The following is a 23534-nucleotide window of genomic DNA, read 5'->3' as shown; positions in this document are numbered from 1 at the left end:
AATACGCCAGCTACTTCTAGCTGCAGCAGTCCTGCAGATCAGGATCATCTGCAGAAATATTATAATGCGTGTCAGGAAAGATGTAGTAGAGTCAAAATGTCTTTTCTGGAGAATAGTCTCTTTCTAATGGACACTTAATTTCCAAAGTCACCTCTAGGTCTGTGGGGTGGCTTTGCTACATGGATAAAGAAAGTTGAAGAGATACACTTGGATATCGTCCATGTACAGACCTGGGGAAGCAGAGTATGTAATAATAATAATGTTGAATCCAGTCTAGTTCTGACTTCAAAGAACATCTGCAAAATTACATCTTATCTGTTGTTTTGGGTTTGTTGTTTTTTCTTCATCTTTTTCTATGGTAGAGATGGAGTAAAGAAAAGTTTATCGTGGCATGCATTAAAATCCAAATATTTATTTTTCTTTCAGTTTGGAAACAATAACAACTACATGAACATGGCAGAGGCAAATAATGCATTTCTTGCTGCAAATGAGGTAGATGTTCTTCTTTTTTATCTATGCTCATATTCTGCTGTTTGCTGTGATAATTTAACAGACTTTGAATGGATGAGGAGTGAAGTGCCGAATTTCTGTGTGTTTTATGGAGCACAAAATAAAGACTTTAATGAGAAAGAAAATAACCTGACAGCTCTCCATTACTAGTCAATTTAGCTGTCCATAAGGCTGTTACTTACATAGCATGTCAATAGAAACAAATCTGCTTTATGTATGAAAAAAATTATAAACAGAAGGAAACAAATAAAAAGCACAGTAGGAGTACCCTTTGAAAGCAAGCTTAGTAATAGTCACTACAAGCTAATGTGCTAATTTCTGTTATAGATACAAACATTTTAATTTGGGTTCTTAATACTCATGTAAGTTAGAAAACCAAAACCAACTTTGTTGCCTGAAGTGTATGTGCTGCGTGAAGGAAACTTTTGACCAGGATGAAGAACAAGCCCTGGGCCCGGGCTGGCGGAGGCTGGCTGGGTTCTGGAGGTGATGTATTTGATCCCTGCCTTTGAGAATGGAAACAGGAGAAAGGTATGGCCGCTACGGTCTGCATGTACTTGTTACAGCGGTGCCGCCTCACAGCCAGTTAATGGACTATCAACATGCTAATACTGACCCCAGCTCCAGGCAGAAACCCCTTTTGCTCATCACTAAAAACCGACAGCTCTTATTCCAAAGGGAGGGATGGAAGGTGCAAGATGCACTGTGTAGTAATGCGCATAGCAGTATGGAGAACAAGAACTAAGTATTTATATAGGGTATATGCCATAAATGATCTTCCCAACATGAGGAAAGGTTAGAAAACTGGGCAGCCTTGATTTTACATGTTGTAAGTGGCGATTCAGTTGCAGGTATTCTTGTGCACTTTTAAAAAAGCAGTCGCGGAGAAAATAAGCAGAAAGGTGTAACAATAAATATGAAGGTTAGAATTAAGAGTCGTATTTTATGAATCATGTATACAATGGTCACCGTCTCTTTTTACCCAGCAAGACTGCTTAGATAAGGGAATATTGTTTGGCATTAGCTGCAGTGTTATTTGTGATAATGAACACAAACCCCATCTGTAATGACAACATGATGTTTCTTTCTGTAGAATTTCTTTCCTACATTTGAATCAAACATTGATGAAAGCTCTGCTGCCAGCAGCTGTTCAGAGACAATTTAATTCCAGCTGTGATAATTCACCGTGTCAGACATTGGCTGTTATATGTTGATACAACAGTTCTCCAGATTTGCATTTTTATCAAAAGGAACAAATGTTTTGAACATTTCAGTACAGATGGCATGTAACGGTGCACACAGTTTTTTAAAAAATGTGTAAGAGATAAATATTTGAAAAGTTAATAACTTTAAAAAATGTGATTGGTAAGATAAATCCCACAAATGTTATACCATCTTTTCGTCATAACAGCACCTTTCTGCAATCCCAAATTGCATACTATTCAGGCTCTTTTTACTGACTGAATAGCCCAGTGATTTGGATTTAAGACTACTTCACTAAGGGGCTTTCTTTCTTCTTAGATTACATCTATTTTATCCTCAATCTTAGGTCCGTTATATGTTTTTAGAAAAAGGTATATACATATTTGGACAAGTTATATTGCGAGAATTACATTCACATTTAAAAAATGTTAAGGTATTCATCAATTTACTCTCCCATTTGTAGTAAGCTGTAAGTATTAAGATGAATGCTACCTTCCCAAGTAAGATATTGTATTATTATCTGGCTGCGTTATATATTTATACAGCTGTCCTAGAGTTATTCTGTTAGATGGGGAAAAAAGATCCAGTTCTTATAATTACTACTATCTCATAAATATGTCAAGTAAAGAGAGGTTCAAACGTACTATAATAATACTGATTTCACTGAACTCTTTTGCTTGAACAAGGAATAAAAATACGATTAAGTGTTAGTGTTCGCATTAAAGCATGAACTAACTTTGCAATTACTGCATTACAATGTATTTAATTATAGTGTTTTTGCGTGAACATGAATGTAGCTTTCTTGCTATGATTTTGGGCCTGAGCACTGCTGAGCTAGAAGCCCATTTTATTCCTGTAAATAATGCCTTAAGAGTGTAATCCTAGAGCACATTCAGGCTTGGAAGCCACACGTTTGCTTTATGTTTTCTGTCTCTATGTCATGATTACTACAACCCATTTTAAAGCACCTTAAATATTTATTGAAATAATATTTCAAGTGTTAATTACAGTGGTAATGAAAACAGCCAAATGCCACATATCAAGAATGAGTGTTTATCCGTATTGTTAATGTGATATGTTAGATTTCATTAAGCAGTAATGGGGTAGCAAATGAGTCACAAATTACAGTTGCATCTGTTACTAGACCACATTAGTGCCAAAATAACTGCAAATGCAGCCATAGGGTTATGTTCATTAGCCAACCACTTCTCCTGGCCAATCCATCCTTTGTGTTTGTGAACTACAGGGTCCACAGGAAGAAAAATTCACACCTTTTGTAATACAGCAGCGGGGAAGTCAAACATCTCCCTAATCCAGGCCCAGCTTTCACATCCAGAATTAAGTTACAGTCTCGCAGTTCGAGCGAGGTGGGTAGAGTCTCAGCAGACTCTGACGGTACTGCAGACTGCAGCAATCTGGGACCTCATCATTTCTGGTGTGAGACCAATAATGACAGCTGACAGGTTCTATATGCAAGCAAAGGTTTTTCTTGTGTTTCAGTTTCCATATTCTCTCAAGCGGTTATTAATTTATATCATCATTAACAGTTTGAAGGATGACAATTTGCAGCAGTTAATGAGATCTTTCACTGAACATATCATTTTTAAATTAACTGTCATTAAGTCACTCTTTCAAACAATGTAAATAATACATAAAACAGTTCCCGCCCCCCCCAACTCAAATCCTGAACTAATGCAAACAAACAAATCCCAGAGCAGCCTTGCATGTCCAGAACAAGACAAGAGTGCCTACTTTAGGATTGCCAACTGCCCAATTTGATCTAGACAGTCCTGATTTGGGTACATTTAAAATGGCCTAATTTCAAGCGCTGAATTTCTATTATTAAGTAGCAGTGGACCTGAAATAATATATGAAAGTTCATTTAACTCGCAAGAAATTTGAATAAGCGTAGCTCATTTGTTTCCCAAATAAAAGTCAGCAATGTTGAAGCCAGATACAGGCTCTACTTGAATAAAGATTATCTTTGACAGACACATGCACACGTACAAACACGCACAAACCCTGAAGATAACTGGCAGTAAATGTTTTGCTCAAGGCATCTTAACAGGTGTTTAGTTCGTAACAAACCTACTGTTCAAACAAAGCTGGCTGGCTTCAGAAAGCACTGGAAGCTGCTGTAATCACCCTCGCTCTTTTATACGTGTCTCTCCTCCAAATTACAACCCTTGTTGAAAAGGGTGCATTGTACTTGTGGGATGGAAAAGAAAAGAAATAAAGACCAGAATTATAATATTTCATGTTTATTAGCGGATGAAAAGGAACCAAAAGATGTGAAATGGTCAGTGCTGAATTAATGGTGTGTGTGTGTGCTACAAAATTGTCAGTATTTTATGAAGCATGAGAGTAATGTAAGCTGTTTGTGCTATTTTACTAACATATCAATAAAGCGGCAATTTGTTATACAGCCAAATCCAATGTAGCTGATATTCAGACTAACAACAAAGACAGATGTTGCTAATTAAGTACGCATTAAAAAACTGTTAATACTGATACTCCATTAAAGCCATATGATAAAAAGACTTAAATCTGTCATCAGAATGATCCACAAACCCCTTCAGTATACGAAACTTAAAAATTTTGTTGCGTATAGAGTTTGCATTTGAGAACAAAACAAGATTTGGACTGCAAATCCGGAGGTGGTTGCTGAGAGCAGTGTGCCCTAACGTGGTTTGCCTTGTCCTGTCCTTTTCTAGCAGACGTTCCATACGCCGAGCCTTGGGGACGAGGAGTTCGAAATCCCACCCATTACCCCCCCGCCTGAGTCAGACCCTACACTGGGGATGGCAGATATACTGCTGCCCTTTCAGGGCCTTGGTGACCAGCTGCCTGCACAAGGAAATGAATTTACACCTCAGTTTCCCCCCCAGAGCTTGGATCTTCCCTCTATTACAATATCCCGAAATCTCGTGGAGCAAGACGGCGTCATCCACAGCAATGGATTGCATATGGTAGGTCTGGTGGTTTGTGTGTTTCCGTTGCCTAATATTGTCTGTCAAAGCATAGTAATGTAGATTTGTGTCATCCATCGGTTTTAACTGACCTCTCAGAAGATCTGTATGATTTCTTGGTATTGTAGCCTGACCAAGCATTTGCCAATGTTCTGTATCATGTGCAGGCATATTCTGTATGAATGATGACATGTGTTGTCAGTGTTACGCAGCAAACAATGATATGCTCTTACTCAGTTCCCTAAGGCAGTTGGCAAATGGTTGAGGGTTTAATATTGGTGGATTCAGGAAGATAAACGTGGTTGTTAATGTACAGCGCAATGCTATACTGTGTGTGAACAGATCTCTTGTGAAGAAGCAGTCAGGCTTTATAAACACAGAATTTTAATTCTTGGAAGCCCACATCCATTGGCATCATGTGCATCCCAAGTGCTGCTAAAGTTCAAAAATGTTTTATACAGTTGACACCGGCATCAAGAGTTGAAAGACCATTGTGTTGGCCAGGGTGAACTACAGCATTTAGGAGGAATTGCTTGCCTGTATTTCAAGTATAGGACCCACATCTGACAGCCATCAGGATATTTTGAAAGTGCAGTATTGAGAGTAGCTTAGAAAGGGAGCCAGGCACAATATGCCAGCAGTAAAACCCCATATATTACCCTATATTCTGTATATTCCATGGGCTAAATCTTTATAAATGGAAATTGATTTTTTTTTTTTAAACTCATAATAGAAGTCATAGGGATGTATTACCTTGACCATCCTCAGAAATGCAGGGTCATAAAAAGACTTCGTTCCATCCAGTGCTCTTGTTGACCGTGGAGGCTGGGGCAGGTTGGGCCTGTTCTGTTCCTGGGCTGTTTCCGAGCCCTCCGGAATGGGGAAGGACGAGCCGGGTGTGGGGAAGGGCTGAGTGACAGGGACTGTTAGGCTAATTCCAGTGATCATTTCTGTTAATTAGAACAATCAAAAAAAAAAAAAAGAAAATAATCTCTGCACAGTGTATGGCTGTGATCTCAGTGGGAGGCTGTACGGGGCAGTTTCCACTTGCTTGTTGTAGTTCCCTTTCAGCTTCGGGGGATCTCCCTGCTTGGGTTTCTCTAAGCTTTGCGCAGTAACGCTCATACTCGCAGTGATGAGACACAGCTGTGAGTCAGTTTATCATAGTTAGCATTTTAAATTCAGCAGTTACAATTAGAATTAGTTTCTGTATTGCATGTTGAAGACAGAGTGAATGTTTAGCTTGAACAGATATTTTACATCAACTATATTTTTTCTGATTAGCTGTTTTATATAGGACCTTTTGCTAAACTTGGTGTAGTGAAAATACAGATTTACTGCTGGGCTGTAATAAAGGTCATCGTGTTGTCACGTTATGATTTCGTGTAAATCTTTTTTTCTTTTTTATTATTCTGGCAAGCAAAAACTAATTAAAGATTTACAAATCAACATGCAGCAAATATTTCTCTGGAATTCTGCAGGCTGCTGGCTTCGTTGCAAATTTTAATATTTCCTTGGAGGTCGCGAAGAGTAGCTAGCACTAATACAGAATTAAACACAAACTGCTCAGTACTTAGGAGGTACAGAATTCAGTAATTCCATAGATACAAAGCAGGGACTGCCTAAAACAGGCCTTGAAGGATATACTTCTTTTCAGATCCCATTTTACATGGGATTTTGTATGCACTGGACATGTTGGGTGACTACTAAAGAAAGATCAGATAAAACCTGAGAGTCAGGAATGTTATGCCTGAAAACTAAAGTAATGGAGCATGAATTGAATACAATGAATACAATGAAACTTGCTCAGAAATATGTAATAAATATCAAGGGCTGGATCAGCGTTGTGTTACGGGCATGAGTATCCCCTCAACGTTATCAAGTGGTTTGTAACCTGGCCCAGTTTTGCCTTTTAATTTTGCATCCTTTCACTGAATGTGTTTCTTCCACGAGTAAATGCTGTCACCTTAACAGTTCCAACCAGAAGAGGCCTGCTGGTTAGATATCTCTTCTCTCACCTCTTCTTGCACTGGATGAGAGGCTTTGCATCTTTTCCTTTTCTAGACTGTGCAATGTAGAAATTAATGGCATAGTTTACATTGACTTCAGTGGTAAGAATTTGTTCCCATATAGGTCAAAGAGAAGATCTGGAGAAGCTCATGCCTTCTTATCCCAGTAGTCCAGTGGTATTTTCTAGGGTGATTGCCGGTTCAAAGCTGTGGGTTGGGAACTTGTGTGTGGTTTTGCTGCAGAGGATTGATGAGGAATTGCGTGATTTGATACGGAGGAGCCACATAGGGAGGTTTGTGTGTCAGACGCTTCCCCACAACTGCTTGATTTGTTTTGTGCTGTGAGATGGAGTGGCCCCTGCCACTGTATTTTAGTCAGTAGTCTTTTTCTCTTCTGCTCATAAATGCTGGGTAGCTTCAGGAAGTTTAAAAACGTTAACCAGAGGGTCCTTGCATAGGTTTCCCCTGAACTCACATGGCTCTCTTTAGTATTCAAATTTTCCAGCAGTTAATCTGTATTTCAAAAATAGAAAATGAAAACATTATATCCTATTTTATGTGAAAAATGTGCACTTTATTAAACTGTTAAATAATTATTAATAATATTAGAATTCATCTTTAAATTAGACATTTCATGAATTACCTTGCCTTGGAGCTATAAAAACTTTATTGCAGCAATAAAAAAAAAGTAAAGGAAGCATTTTGACTATGAAATTTCATTTCATGGTCAATTGAATTTACTATATCTGAAAGAACTAAAGATGGGGTTGTAAAATAATTATGATGTTCGTATACACTTACAGAACAATGTTCTTATCCAGCGATACTAGGATAGTCTTATTTAAAGGCTGTATTAATAGTGTATTGCTAATAACTAAAGCTTCTTTAGCTGAATACAAACTTAAATTATTTTAATATGAACTGCACTGAGTTTATTGGTTATCTTGTGAAGCATTAGAGAGCTTTACTGTAAGCAATATTTAATTTAGATAAATGTAGTCCTACCCTGTTGAAAAGTCCAGTCGAAGAATTTCACCTTGAAGAAATGTCATGAGATTTTAAATCGCAAATGTTGAAAAAATAAAATGGGCTTGGACAGAATTATGATTAATACTGTGTGTCTTTGGCGTTTTTCTATGTACTACCTGACATGTTCACCTATAAACTTGAATGCAGGATCGCAAGAGGCATGGTTAAAAATAGGTTATGTCAAGGTTTTCCTATGTCTCCCTTAGGGTATGGAGTTGGCTAGCTACCGCGTAATACTTCTGCAAGTATCACACATATTTCCCACAGAAAGACCCCCCCCCAAAATCATTCTCTTTTTAACATATTCTTTGTGTATGATTATATTGAAAACATCATTCACGGTGCAAGAAAGATATTTATTCTCAGCATAATTTATGGCCTAGCAATTATTAAAAGTTCATATTGATGAGTTAACAGTTGTTCATACTGTGAAGATATACGTACTATGGAAAGAGTGACGATTTGTCACAGTGCTGATTAACTTCATTATTGTTAGCAACAAACACAACACATTTATCCTAACAGCATTTTTCTACATTTAAAAACAGACAACAGCAACAAAAAGAGGAAATAACATGGAGGCAGTTTGAATATTTTAATAATATGCAAATAAAATCCTGATGTTCAAAAATGAGTCACTGAAAAATGGAGCGTCGATGTACATTTGACTTCAAAGAACCCATGGATTTTACATGATGCAAAAATACATCCCTATAAATACGTGAATATAAATAAGTGGAAGTCAACAGTGATATCCTCATTAATAATCAACCCCCAATATTTTATATTAATGCTCTGTTTTCTGTTGAGCTGCCTCTAGAAAAATTATTTTAATCTGCAAACTGTGGCAATTCTATAAAACTACAACTGGTGCTCCTGAGGGTTCCTTTTTTTAACACCTCTCTATAATCTGCCCAGCCTGCTGAGTAGCATTGACATCAGTAGTACATCAATTTCAGAAAGTGGATTATTTTTACTAGACAGCTATTGTGACATATTGGGTCAGTCATAAATGAAAGATATTCATGCAAGCATGCAATACTTGTAATGAAGTCTCACTCTGACCTTCTGTATGATTGATTCTGTAATTTAGTTTTCTCAGGCAGTGCCTGAAATGAAATGAAATCATGTTGAACAAGTTTTGAATACCCACAGTGCACCAGGAGAAGAAAAATCTGCAGCCCCAGAGGCTTGAGAGAGAGCAGCTGAGCGATTTATCTCCATGCTATTATAGCCTTTGCCAGCATTCAACATTTCTTTTTTTTTTTTTTTTTTTTTTCTTATTTGGCTTAAGTACTTAATTCTGCAGGTAGCTGTAAATGGGAAAATAAAATGCTGTTCAGATTTAAAATGACAGGACAGGAGTATGTGCAGGGGACTGATAAAATATCTTGAATAGAACTGACCTTTCATGTAGCTGAAAGTTACTGGGGGATTCATCCTCATAATTACCATATAGATTATTTTTATTTCTTTCCTGCAATGAAACATTTCAGAGAGCAGTAGTGCTGATTGAATGAAAATTGAACTTGTTAACATTCTTTTCAGCTTAGCCTGTTGTACATAACAGAAGGTTAGCTTTGATGAATTTCAAAATTCTCTTTCTGATATCTAAGAAACAGACAGTAAAATAATTGTCTCTTTTCAGTCTGATTTTTTTCTTTTATTCAAAAAAGTACAGATGTTACAAAAACAGACTGATAGTTTTACATATATTGCTCCCTATATTACTTATGCTGCTAGAGAAAATGTGTTTCCTATTTGATGAAGATTTGAGCCTGTTTATTTTTTATAATTGTTGCAGTGCTGTCAGTGCATTCAGGATTCTGTACAGATAAGGCTAATTCATAGTGGAATACGCTCATCTTTAATTACATTACTACTTAGGAGTGGCACTGTGCTCAAATCAAAGACATGATGGTGACTATTGCTTTTATTTAAAGAAGAGACTTTTTAAATAAACAGCTCAATGATGTGGCTTTAAAGAGCTGAGTTGCAAATCTGAGCTTATTAAAGACTGCATACAACACAGAACAGTGGTGCCTTTCACTTAAAGGTCTAAATCTTTTTTAGTAATTTAAATTCCCAAATTACTAATTAACTTTAAATGAATGGATTAACAGAAGATTGCAAGGATAAAAGCTAAAAAAGTTGCATTAAAAGTGGCAAAAGACAGTGATTTCACTACTCACCTGACTGCGTGCCTCTAATTTATATGTTTAATTTTCCTTTACAAAGAAACTTATTTGTAAATCTCTCTTTTAATACGCAGTCTGTAATCTCCTATCTAGAGAGAACGGAGTAGGTTTTCAATTAATACAATGTTATAACAACATTGTTTAATGTGTTGCAGATGAAACAGTTATTTCATGGGTCGTTAATGTGTTTAACGCCTGTAACGGTCTATTAAAACAAGCCCTTGTTATTGTTATGAACATGTTTATTGTCATCTTTAATACAAAACATACAACTAATTCCGGAAGGTTATAATCATTCATTTATAAGGAGTAGCAACTATTCTTACTAGAAAGAGAGATTATCTTCAGAGTTTTCTTATGTTTTGATTGCTACGGTGGATTGCTAAACTCAAGTTTTAAGTCAGCAGCGTTAGTCTGGTTTGTATTGGACTTTCCCAGCAGAAACGGTAGCTGTTATTGCCACCGTTTTTAATAATTTGTGGTACCAAGAAAAATTAATCTCAAAATTAAGTAATAACAAATTAAATGATGCTCTGGTGGCTGAGATCAGTGACATTTGGCCATATACAGAACCTTTCAAACGGTGGCAGACGCTTTGTAAAATTAGACCTTTAGGACTCAGTTGGGATTTTGCAGCTCCGGTACCTGCTATCAGCTCAGCACCGTGACAGTCTGGTTTCTGCCCACGGATCTGAGCTGTGCGCTTTGCTGATGAACTTTCAAGTCTTTACGGAGTCATTTTTTTTGATCGGTGTGTAGTTAAATATTTTATTTTACGTCTAATGACGTAGTTGTGCATTTTTTAGTTGCCTTTCAGAGAGCGTGTGTGCACAGCTCGTGGGGCCTCGGGGGAAGGTGGACAATGGGCTGAAAACCCTGGAGGCAACAGACAGGAGTGGCTTCTGCACAGAAGCTACATGCTATGACTTTAACATGATATGAAGACGATGCTAGCCTGATGATGTACTAAATAATAGGGTTTTAATAGTGTGTAGATTTTCATGTCCTCAGTGACGTTGTAATACTCGGTGTGGATAATATAGTCACTTTTCTCAAAGACATGCACTTCCCTCCTTTCTCATCGATACAGACACAATGGGCCATCTGTTAATGAGCTGCTGTGGTTGGAGAAGGAAACTTATTCTGGTGTTCTTTTCAAAAATACGCAACTCATCATAACGGCAGGAGAGGACCTGTCCATAGGAAACAAAGTGGCAGCAGTTGCCAAAGACACCTATCTGAATAGCAAGTACTGCTGGTGCTAAAAAAAATAAAAAAATAAAAAAATGATGCAAGTACGTTATTACCTATCGAGATACATGAGGGACTTCCGCACGAAAGAAGAGATACACAGTAACAGTGGCAGAACAGTCTGGGAAAAAAAGACTGCGACTATTTTATATTAATAATGCTTAAATCAAGATCCATCAGCTCCAGAAAATATTGTGAGGTGCCATATGAATATGTGGAAAATGATACACCCTACTGGGAGAGCTGTCAGGAACTGGAGCGGAAGCTGAATCTCTGCTATTCCTAAGAACTGAGCTCAGAAAGAATGCGGACGTATATGACCGTGGACACCAGCTGTGCATTAAACCTGGGCCATGGCTTTAAACTGTTCTGCCTCCTGAGTTTAAACTCTGAGATCAGGTGCTGCTTTCTTAAGTGGAAAATGATACACCCTACTGGGAGAGCTGTCAGGAACTGGAGCGGAAGCTGAATCTCTGCTATTCCTAAGAACTGAGCTCAGAAAGAATGCGGACGTATATGACCGTGGACACCAGCTGTGCATTAAACCTGGGCCATGGCTTTAAACTGTTCTGCCTCCTGAGTTTAAACTCTGAGATCAGGTGCTGCTTTCTTAAGCCAGCCAAATGAGGCAGATGCTGCAGCTGGTCTGGATGTGTTGTACCTGGCCAAAGGCTTTGTTGGGTCCAGCCACACTCGTTCGTGGGTCATTTGAAAACTTCCTTTGAAATTACTGCTATTCTCCGCTGTTACCGCCTGTGTTTCCCCTCGGACAGCTTGCCCAATACTCAGCTTCCACTTCAAGTTCTCAAGCTATAAAGAAATGCTAAGTCTCTGTAGAGTTTAAATTATTCTATGTTGTCAGGTAGCTGGAAAAAAAAAAACAAACCTGGCTCCGGTAATACAAAAGATAGAGACCTACTTTTCTGATTTGCTTTAAAAAACAACAACCACCAAACAAAGAAAACCCAAACAACCCCACCCCCCCAAAACCCAAAGAAAAGATACCCCCCCCGAACATAGCTACCAACACTTGTAGCAATTTTTAAACAAATAAATGCCATGTAACCCCCAAGTCTGTCCCCCCCAATTCCTTGCACAATTTTTGTTACCTTTGATAATGTTTGTTAGTTGTCATGCTTCCTTGCAGTCTCTCCCCACGTTGCTTACTGCATAATAAGGACCTTTGAAGTCTGCCTTTGATTTCGTAGCTGAAGCACCTGAAGCTGCAGAGGTTGTAACAAAACTAACAGCATTTATCTGACATTCTGGGACTTAATTTTAACTATCCAGGGTTTGTTTGCAATGTGCCTTCGCTGTTTGCATACAGCAGACCTAAGCTTGTACTGCTAATTTGGAGAGAAGCTCCTCATGCCAACAGACTCATCAGATCAGAGCCCAGATCTGTGATCTGAGTCACACATGTATTGTGATCATGCTGTTGGGTACCTTGTCCAAAAGGAGTGTGATTCAATATGCTTTAAAGTATGGTAGATGTTTGGGGAGATGAAAGTGGAGAATCTGTTTTTAAATGCCTCTACAAAATGGTGTAAAAAATAAATTATAAAGAAGTTGTGACTTAGGCGATGCTAAAGCATCAGTAGCGGCCGCTGTGGACGGGTGGAGGGCTATAACAAGCCTATGGTGCCGTCTGTCTGCAACAGCCAAGAAGCATTACCCCTTCAGCCCACTTCGGGGACTGCATGAGGAATCTACGGGGTAACAGGAAAGTAAATGGGTAAGAACAAAGTTCCCAAACAGCAAACGCTCCATGCTAGGGTGGTGGGGCATCTTGGGTAAGAATTATAAGCATTTCAGAGAAAAGTCTTTGCCTCTTAGGTTGGTAGTTGTGTGATTTTGGCCTAGCTGTGAGCTTTCAGTATTTCTTCACCATGTCATGCAGCATTTTGTTAGAGATAGCTGAGCATGCGGTGAGTGAGCTGGTACCAGTAGACGGCACAGAGCGGTGCTGCAGAGGGGCCTAGTCCTGGGACCCGGAGCAGTGTTGGTCTGGCAGGTGCCCAGCCTGGCTGGCCCTGTCCCTTGGCACCTTCTTGCTTGGAATCGCATCTCTGAGGTGGTGCTGCACTGCCTGGTGTCGGCGTGCTCCTGCTGCCTAATCCCCGAACGTGGTTCCATAGAAGAAATGGGTTTAACTTGTTATTTGGTGCCACTCTTGCCACCCCCTGTAACAGGTCAGGCTGTCTGCTCTGAAGGAGGCCCGGTGCTGCGCAGGGGAGTATGAGGAACACCAGCCATGTGAGGGGTCACTGCAAACCCAGTTGCAGATCAGACCCCAAAGAAAAGCAAGGGACAGTAAATCAGAAAGATTCCAATAAAACATGTTAAACTAACTTGGAGGTTGCAGCCATATAAGAAAATTCCATCATATAGCAGGAGGTTAATTTCTAGAGACATCTGAGATTGCCAGAACAAAAGGAGATAGTTGCTCGGTCTTGAGGAATAAATCAGTGGGCCCTCATGTTTGTTGTTTTGGGGTTGTTTTTTTTTCTCCTCTTCATGCCCCTTCTTCTCTGGCTTATGTGCTCTGCGTGAACAGAAGCAAGTAATTTCTGATGTAGTGGGACTGGGGGAGCACACAGACCAAGGAACTGCGTATTCTTCATGTTCTTCAGGCAGCAGAATGTGCGTAAGCCTCCTGTCACCAACCGGTCTTTTAGATCCAGCTGCAGACGTAATTTTTTTCCGAACCAACATGTGCTGTTTGTTGTAGCCTTTATTTGGGAATTAAATTAGGTAAGGTTTACTTTCCTACAGAGACATGAAGCAAAACATGGGAGTTTTCTCCTTGCCAGAGAAAAGCAGCAGCTGCTTGTAGCGGATCTTCTGATAGCCGCAGTTTGACAGATCTATTACTGATGGCAGTATCTGAGGAGGGGAGAGGAAGGACACTTCTTCAGTGGTGGCAGTACCAAGTGCAACTGTTTTGTATTCTATTAAGTCAGGATTTAATCTCTGACAGAGAAAAGCATCCCGTTAGTTTGATTTGTTTTGATTGGGAGTGAATTCCAATCTTGTAAAAATTCAGATTAATGGATTATTTTATCTATGCTTTACTTGTGGACAAAGAGAGTATTGAGGATTTCTTTTGGAGATATGCTGACTTGCCCGAAAGTAAAGGGAGTAATTTATAGACAGGGACAACTGAGGATTTCACTCTTTGCATTGCAGTGCGTTTGCTTCAACTTAAATATATCCTTTAAAATATTACATCAGCTTATATTACATTGACAGTGATGGATTCCTAAGGCAGTAGGATATATAATGTTTTAAGTTAATGTCTGAAACCAGGACACAGTGAGCATAACCATAAACGTTGCGTTTTGCATAGTTATTTTTGTTGGCAGATTTCTCACTTTCCTTAAAAAACTAGCTCATGCAGTATAGGGTCAGATCCCAGCCCTACATCTTCCTGTAGGCACTGCCATGGGCTCAGTCCTGACATGGCTGGAAAGAGTCTTACTGGAGGTGTTGCCTATTTAAATGATTGAAGGCTGTAGACATTGATTTTAATCAAGACTTCAATATTACTCAAAATGATCTAAAAAGTAATTTCCTAGTTATATTTTTAAATATCACGTTGAATGTTCCTAGAGATTAAAATTATATCACGGTTAGAAATCCAGGATAAAACTACTGTATGTAAATGATTCTCAAAATGCAGGGTAAGTGGAAATTAGGGCATCTCTCGATGTAATGGCTGGATGCATTTATCTGTCAAAATAAATACTAGCTGTATTACTAGCTGTATTGACTACTGGATGCTTAAGGAGTTGATAACAGAAGAACGAACTATCTTTTGTTACGTTAATTTTTCCCTTAGTACTCAATGGTATGTTTCGCTTTCGTTGGCTCAGGAACAGTAATTGTTGAAAAACGCCTTTGATAATACTGTATAAATTAAAGCGTGGGAGTTCACACATTCCTTTTTTTTTAAGTCTTATTACTCTGTTGTTTGCTTTCCAGTGGCTGTTGAGGAATTGATATTTTATCAATTTTTGAGAACTTACACTTTTACAAATCAAAGTAAAATAAGCTATATATTTGGCGTATGCTGGGAGACGTGTCCTTTGGCGAGCAGTGGCTGTTGAGTAATTGATATTTTATCAATTTTTGAGAACTTACACTTTTACAAATCAAAGTAAAATAAGCTATATATTTGGCGTATGCTGGGAGACGTGTCCTTTGGCGAGATGACTAAATATGACTTCTTTGGCATGACTGTCTAAATAGATTAGAATAGTTGAGAGTAGGATAGTTTGATGGACGGATATCCTTATGGTTCCTTTGATGAGGCCTTCTATGCATCAAATGCTGAATGTCTTTACAATGTGTGCTGTTGGAGCTGTGCTTTCTGTGGTGACAGAAAGCCAGTGTGCCTAGATATAGCCACCATAAAGTTGTTTTGAGAAGGGGGAAACATTTTGGACCATATTTTGCTTTTTTTTATCCATGTGTATAATTGAAGAGACCAGAGAGGTGGCTGGCGTTCGCCTCAGTAAATGTCTCTATACCTTAGGTTTTTGGCAGCACTCCTGCAGGATAACAACAGAGAGATCTGAGACAAAGTCATTTCAGTCTGCAGAGGAATCACACAAGTTATTTCTCTTTGGTTTTCCGTTTCACACATTGTATCCTTGTTTGATTGTCATGCTGAGTAAACCAGTGGTTGAGTTTTGCCTGCCTTGTGTTAAAATCACTGAGTTTTGCCTAGCTTCAATCCAAGACTGCAAAGTAGATCAGGCTCAATCAAAACTTGATTCTGTCCGCTTGAGAATTTTTGTCAGAACTAATCTCTCATTTTTGCATAATGTTACCAAAACCCTGAATGCTCATAATACTTGTGTATCACTTTTACTTCTGGTTAAGTTTATATAAAAGAGCTTGTGATATTCTCTAAACTTTTCACAGTATTCTCAGTGGATTATTTTGAATACATGAGCTTTTCAATTTTCATGTAGTAATGTAATTAGGATGTCATGTGGATGTTTTAGTGCACTTGTATTGCCATGTGTGCTCCTGATATAAGATGATTGTCATTGTTAAACATTTCTTTGATAATCATTTCGTGCACAATGAAATGCTACCGATCCTGCTGGTTTAGTATTGGTCTTTGTAGCATAAGGGAAAAAATAGGAGTTAAGATAACTAATGGAAATTCTGTTTTCTTGATTATAGATTCCTCCTTAGAGGATTTTGTTTGCTCAGGAGCTATGTACAAATGCTGTGGACTTTAATGTTGCTATTGACTAGCTCCCCTACCTTCTTGCCACTTGCCAAACCACAGTACAAAGATAAAAAATGGTTTATGCTTCCTTGTCTGAAAGCTCTTCTATAGGTACCATAGGTTGTTGAGGCCCACAACACTGTACCACAAAGTAAAAAATGAAATTCCCATTCCTTTCTTTGTGGTTTTTTTAATATTGATTAGCCATATAACTTAAATTCAAAGTGCAGAAAATATATTGTTTGTCGTTATCATATGCACATATGATGTTAATGATAAGAGATTGGAAATGATACAAAATATTTTCTTTTATATAATATGTCTTATCTATTCAGTGCTAGATAGCCAGTTACAAAATATTGTTGTTTCTACTTCTGGCTTTTACTGAAGTTTTTAAGATTAAAAAAAAAGCTTAAAAAATTAGGAAAAGATACAGAAAAGAAAAACTGGAATTAAATAAGTGGATGTAAAAAACCACACAAGCATCAAATAGTGTCAGAAAAAGGGACAGTTAAGAATTCATGGGCTTGTGTATAAAATTAGATTCTGGGTCAGTGCAAGTCAAGAGAATTTAGTCTCAATAAAATCATAGATGCAACTGAAATGACAAGATTTGGAGTAAATGGTTTGTAACCCGTGTCATCGCATTTTGTTGCCTCGGTGTAAAGGCCAGAAAGGCCTGTATTGTGTAACAATAAAGAGAGAACAAAAGCTAGCCTTTTAGGTGTAGGACACCTCCACGAAAGTACTGCCTGCAAAATAATGAAGAAAGTTAGTTTCTATGAGAGAAGGTCATTCTGATGATCTCCACCCTTGCTTTACCAGCAGAGTTTTTCTTCATGCAATAATGTCTGTAAACTAAAATGAATGGAGTAATATGCAGAAAGTAATATCCTTTTACAAAGGACTTTGAATGACTTCCAGATGCCACTGCCAATACAAGTCACAATCAAAATGACCCTATAGTTAATGGTAATAAATTTTCACAGAAAGGTGCCCTGAAGCAAATGGGTGTTTCAGCCAATAAGTCTGATGGTTTGATCTTTCTGTATCAAGTGCTCCACTTTTGGCACATGCATTCATCTCTAAGGAACTACACTCCTTTACTGAAAATATTAAAAGAATTTAAGAAGTAGGAGAAGCAGCGTGGTGTGGTATGGATGATGAGCCAAGCTGTCAATGGCTTGGAAAGCATGGGGAAAATGAGGGTGAGACCTACCGTATAGGATCTGGATCATGAGCTTGTGGGGTTAACTTCATCTGTACTGGATCCAGGTGCAACACTACATGTCCTTTTATGCTAAGAAGGATTTCTTTTTTCTGTATAGGCTTCAGCAGAAAGACACATGAATGCCAAATTCAGAGTGAATATGATTTATTGCTATAGGGAAGCAGTGTGCTGCAGCACTTGTACGTAAGATGGATGAGGCAGGGTGTGCATCTTCTCTAACACACTTACTGCTTCTTTGTACGGCTGCACTTGTCCCATCCAAGAAAAGGTTTTCAGGAGCTCAGAACCACTGCCTCTGTTGAGGGAAGAGTCGTAAAAAGTAAGAGGAAAGTCACTTGGGCTAAACTTACCTCCACGCTGACACAGATTTTTGAAAACTGGTTTGGGCTTACCCACACTTAATAAGAGAGCACTGGGAAGGTCATACTCCATTGTGGAAGTCCGGTGGACTGTATGCTGGGCTCCCAGCATTGCTGTTTTGTTCTGTGTCATTTCATTAAGGATCATTGCACCTGCTACTAATTGCAATGTAGGTTATTAATAATGAAAGAGTTTTCAGAATCTGATTTATTTCTCATGTTTCTGTCTGTTCAAACAATGACTATAGATCAATCAGGTTGCTGAATCAATTTGTGAGCTATTTATTCTCGTCACTTATTAACTGTTTTAAAAATCTCCTTTTCTGTTTAAATGTTCCTTCATTGTGTATTGATCTGTGTGTGGTTAAAAATAACACAACTGAGTTGTGCATAGGCAGATTCCAGTTGACTTTACCTTCAGGGTCTCGCTTCTTTTTATTTACAAGTGTGATGTGTTGTGCAGATGTAGAAGACGACGTAGTTTGTGCCCTCAAGAAACAGTAGAAACAAAACCATGCAAGCACTTGAGTTTCTGAGACATGAAGTAAAAGAAAAATAAAGTCGGTGATTGGTACATAGCTTGCTACTTCCACATGTGTTTGATTGTTGGATTAAAGAAAAAAATGTGTAGTTTTGTGTGGTACTTGCGAACAAGGATTTTTAGGAGTGATTAGGACTGCTCGAACGGTTCTCCAGCGTGCTGCAGTGTCTGCACTCGCGACCTGGCAGGGCAGTGTTCTTTGTTTAAAACAACTTTAAAATCCCACTCTCACAGGATTGTTTTATACCTACTACTGTTACTAGTAACAGCTAAGAATAATTGAGTGTCAGTAAAGGAAGATGCTTTTTTATATAAATATATATATATCTATATATATATCTCCCCTGGTTTTGTTTACGTTCTGCATTTGACAGCAGTTTGTGTCTTTTCAGTTGCAACGTTTTCCCTGTATCGTCAGTCGGCCTGTTTCCCTGTTGTTTATGTGGGTATTTCACACTGCATCAGGAAAAGAAATGTTTAAAAATGGGGAAGTGCAGCTCTTACTCCACAAAAACCCCACCCACAAGTGGGGGAGAAGTGAAGTCTGGGGCAAGTGTGGTAACTGTTGCTGCATTTAATTTATTAAAAATGCATTTCATTCATTAAAAAGAAACAAAACAAATTGCACGTTGACAGTGTCAGTTGTGTAAGCCTGTGAAAATAACTTTACCTGATAAGGCTATATGGTAACTGCTAATGACTAAATAATGTTTCAATCTCTTTTAGGATCAGAGTCACACACAAGTTTCCCAGTATCGCCAGGATCACTCTCTGATTATGAGATCTATTGTCCATATGACTGATGCCGCTCATTCGGGAATTATGCCTCCTTCTCAGCTAACCACCATTAACCAGTCTCAGCTAAGTGCGCAGCTGGGGCTAAATTTAGGAGGCACTAATTTGCCACACACTTCTCCCTCCCCTCCTGCAAGTAAATCAGCCACTCCTTCCCCATCCAGCTCTATAAATGAAGAAGATGCAGATGAATCAAATAGAGTAAGTTATTCCATGCACTGTAGTGAGTAAGCTTTACATGTCTACGTGCTATATTTTCATGAATGTGGCAGTATCATCTCAGCTGCAATGTGGTCATATAAAATACAAATGTTACAGTATAGTGGAATATAATTCATTTGCTGTTTAACTTCTTCATTTAAGAAGTTTCCGTAATACTTCCATAATAATAAACGTAAGAATATACATATATATATATTTGGTTTAATACATTCATAATTCGTTCCAGATTTTATAGATCTGGTGAATCTCTTTACTCATCAACTTTGGACAGTTTTGTCATTTCGGTATTCTCTGGAGTCATATAAAACAGATGCATTTAGATAGAAATAAAACAAGCTTTCTTCTAACTGAAAGTTTAGTTAATTTACATTATGCTTTAAATAAATCTGTTATAAAAGGAAAATTTTATCAACAAAATAAAGCACAAATGTTATTACAGCAGTCTATTTAAAGGGCCTAATTTAGACTGTTTCATGAAAGGTTTTCTCATTAAGTTAATGGAAATTGTGCATATGGAAAGACCATTGTACAGGATCCTCAAAATATCAGAGTAAAATGACTGTCATAGAGGTGTATTTAGAGCCACTTTACCCCCTTGTTGCAGTAATCTGTGCATAGTTCAACAAAAGCGGGTACAGGACACGAGGAGCACACAGGGACCAGAGTTACCTGTAATCCTGGGTGTGCTGCTCCGGGGGTTCCCCATCCCAGAGGCAAGAGATAGACGTAGGTGCAGGGCCGGTGCCTGGCAATAACACAGAGCCTCCAGCGCTGCCGCACAGGCACCTGACCCTGCACCAGGAGCGGTGGAGGTGGGTGGTGGACACCGTGGGTGTTTGTGGCAGGTGGATAGAAACTGCAGAGCTGCTACTGCTTTTTGCCTGAAGGGTGGGCTTTTTAACCCCTGACCCGTGTCTAAGTTGACAGTCTAAGTCTGGGAATCAGGAAATGCCTCCAAGCTCTTGTCTTTTGAGTCTCTACTGCTGAAATTATATCTTAATGGAAAAACATAGATTGCCTATTCAGAATATACTATAGATTAAATCTTAATTTTTTTTAATACAAATTAGCGTTGGGGTGTGCTTATTCAGGTCAAGCTTGTAGGATTTGACTCTCTGAGCCATGCTTACAATGAGTAGTAACTATTCATGCATTTAGTTCCGGTAGATCTGATGAGATTAAGCTGAGACTAAGTACTATTTGGTAGGAGAAAGGCTTGCACAACAGGAGTCTCCAAAATGTTGCCTACATAGTAGCTTTTTCCATATATTATTAAGCCAGCCTGTCAATAATTTTTCGGAATTAATCGGACTTATTTCATGCATATATTGACTGGTCTTGTTATTACTGTTTCTTAGGCTACTGGAGAAAAAAGAGCTGCCCCGGATTCTGGCAAGAAGCCCAAGACTCCAAAGAAGAAGAAAAAGAAAGATCCCAATGAGCCACAAAAGCCAGTGTCAGCATATGCCCTTTTCTTCAGGGATACGCAAGCTGCAATTAAAGGGCAGAACCCGAATGCTACATTTGGAGAGGTTTCAAAAATAGTGGCATCTATGTGGGACAGTTTAGGAGAAGAACAAAAACAGGTAAAAAATTGATGCAGGGTTGTCTCACAAGACGTAAAATAGTAATCCTTGTAAAAAAAATCCTCCTACCTCTGCTCTGAGTGGACCACGCTACTTGTGATGTAGACCTCTTACTCTGTAGAGCTACACTGATTTTTGAACTTGCTGAAGACCTGGCATCTAAAAAGCATTTTGTTATAACAGCCAGTAGGTAGTATTAAATGGCTGTGTTTGTCTTTAAATTTTAAAGGGCAGTTTGTGAAAAAGCTCAGGTGATACTGTTCTAGAGTCCTGTTAAGACCATCTTTTGATGATTCCTATTTCAAAGCTCTTGTTTCCTATTAATCAGAAGTTAGGAGAGAAAAGGGGAAGGTACAGCACGTTCACCATTTTCCTTTGATCTGCCTTATGAATTTGTTACAAAGCGTGTTGATTTCCAACCTTTGAAGCCAATCCTCTGTGCCTCGTTACAATGTCGTGTGTGAAATGTTATCTCCAACTCAAACTTGGTACAGAATGATGAGTTTTGCTCTTCCTTGAGGGTTATTCTTCTTTCCATACACATGTAACTCCTACACATGGATTGAAGGGGGGAAAAAAAAATCCTTTGAGGCTGTTTGCCTGTTGATGCTCCGTGCAGCTCCCAGTAACAGTTAACGGAAGCTGCGATGGAAGAGTAGATTCCCGTATAGGACACCTTCTGGCAAGATATGAATGATACTTGTTTGTGAAATACATTTGGAAACTTTTAGTCTGATCTAACAGGTGATGGTGAACATGATTTAAAGGTGAACTTTAAATTTACTGATGATTAAAAATACAGATTAATTCATTTTTGCCCAACTGTTCTTGTTTAACTCAATGGGATTCTCTCATACTGGCTTTGGGGAAAGTGAATTGTCCAAGCTCTATGAACTACCTTTTCTAAAGGCATAAAGACTTTTTTTATATGTAGTTCGAGTATTTGTTTTTAAAAAAAAAATTCCTTAGGCATTTCTTGCTATTTTATACTACTGCAGATACTTTTTAGCATCTGAAATACTCAGTGTTCTAATATCCTTGTTACTTAGAGTCATTAAAATACCATTTCCTGGGGAGGTAAAGTGCGCATAGGTAATCTTGTCAAACAGTTGGCGGCTCTAGCAGCTTTTTTTATTCACGATAAATCAACATAAATTGTGGTGCGAGTCCAGCGAGTAGACCTGAAAGTCTATAACCACCTGCAAGAATATTTAGAACTTTCAGGGAAGAAAAAGCACGTCTAACAGTAGAGTGTTTTCAGGTTTTTTGGTCTGTGGTTTTTGTTTCTTTGCAAGTGATTTTGAGAGCGTTCTGGCAAAAACGTCTTAATAATTGAAGTTGGTGAAACTGTGGTCTCTTTTAATAGGTATATAAAAGAAAAACTGAAGCTGCCAAAAAAGAATACCTAAAGGCACTTGCTGCCTATAGAGCAAGCCTTGTTTCTAAGGTAAGCCTAATAATGCCTTCAATGTCATGCAAGTTAGCTTTTAGCAATGGTGTTTAAATAGGGGTGTGGGAGTGTGGTGTTACGCAAAATAACAGTAGAATCCTAGGATTTCTGTAATACAGCTCTACAAAATGTTGTGCTGCTGCTTGAACCCTGCTTAGTCTCTGCAAAAAAACATTCATCTAAGCCTTGTTTCTAAGGTAAGCCTAATAATGCCTTCAATGTCATGCAAGTTAGCTTTTAGCAATGGTGTTTAAATAGGGGTGTGGGAGTGTGGTGTTACGCAAAATAACAGTAGAATCCTAGGATTTCTGTAATACAGCTCTACAAAATGTTGTGCTGCTGCTTGAACCCTGCTTAGTCTCTGCAAAAAAACATTCATCTCTCTAATGGCACCGTAATGATTACCAAACAATAACTTCGTACATCTTCCTTTATCTACGGAGGCAAAATAATGCACTTCACTACAAAAGTAAAATTCAGTCATGAAAAATATACTGATCTTTTGACATTAACATTTGTAAGCTATTCGCAGAGTTTTGTTTTTCCTCAAGTGCTACTTCTCAAAAGACAGACTTGTTTTGCCTGGAGCCGGAGAGCAGTTATTGTATGGCAAAGCTTAAGTATTTCTTGCAGGTGAGAGGAAAAAAATGCATGGTGGCTCTGATTTTGGAGAGTCATAGAATCATAGAATAGTTTGGGTTTGAAGGGACCTCTAAAGGTCATGTGGTCCAACCCCCCTGCCGTGGGCAGGGACATCTTCAACTAGATCAGGTTTTTCAGAGCCCCGTCCAACCTGACCTTGAATGTTTCCAGGGATGGGGCATCCACCACCCCTGATCATTTTCGTGACCCTCTTCTGGACCCGCTCCAACAGGTCCATGTCTGTCTTTTGCTGAGGCTCCAGAGGCTTGATGCAGTCCCCCAGGTGGGGTCTCC

At 38.6% G+C, this 23534-nt stretch overlaps 1 protein-coding gene across 1 annotated transcript in view; it reads left to right on the top strand.

Moving 5' to 3' along the window:
- Window positions 1-429: 429 nt before the first annotated feature.
- The window catches only part of TOX3 (TOX high mobility group box family member 3), a 27780-nt gene continuing 4675 nt past the window's right edge, over window positions 430-23534 (top strand). Inside the window, exons 1-5 of the mRNA XM_019471388.1 lie at window positions 430-492; window positions 4428-4682; window positions 19272-19541; window positions 20921-21148; window positions 22515-22595. Coding sequence (XP_019326933.1) covers window positions 448-492; window positions 4428-4682; window positions 19272-19541; window positions 20921-21148; window positions 22515-22595 — 879 coding nt within the window. The 5' untranslated portion in view covers window positions 430-447. The remainder of the gene's footprint in view (window positions 493-4427; window positions 4683-19271; window positions 19542-20920; window positions 21149-22514; window positions 22596-23534) is intronic.

The sequence above is a fragment of the Aptenodytes forsteri genome, unplaced genomic scaffold (assembly GCF_000699145.1).
Source record: "Aptenodytes forsteri isolate BGI_AS27 unplaced genomic scaffold, ASM69914v1 Scaffold33, whole genome shotgun sequence".
Taxonomy (NCBI): domain Eukaryota; kingdom Metazoa; phylum Chordata; class Aves; order Sphenisciformes; family Spheniscidae; genus Aptenodytes; species Aptenodytes forsteri.
The sequence above is the reverse complement of the archived record's forward strand: the minus strand, read 5'-3'. Positions and strand labels throughout refer to the sequence as shown.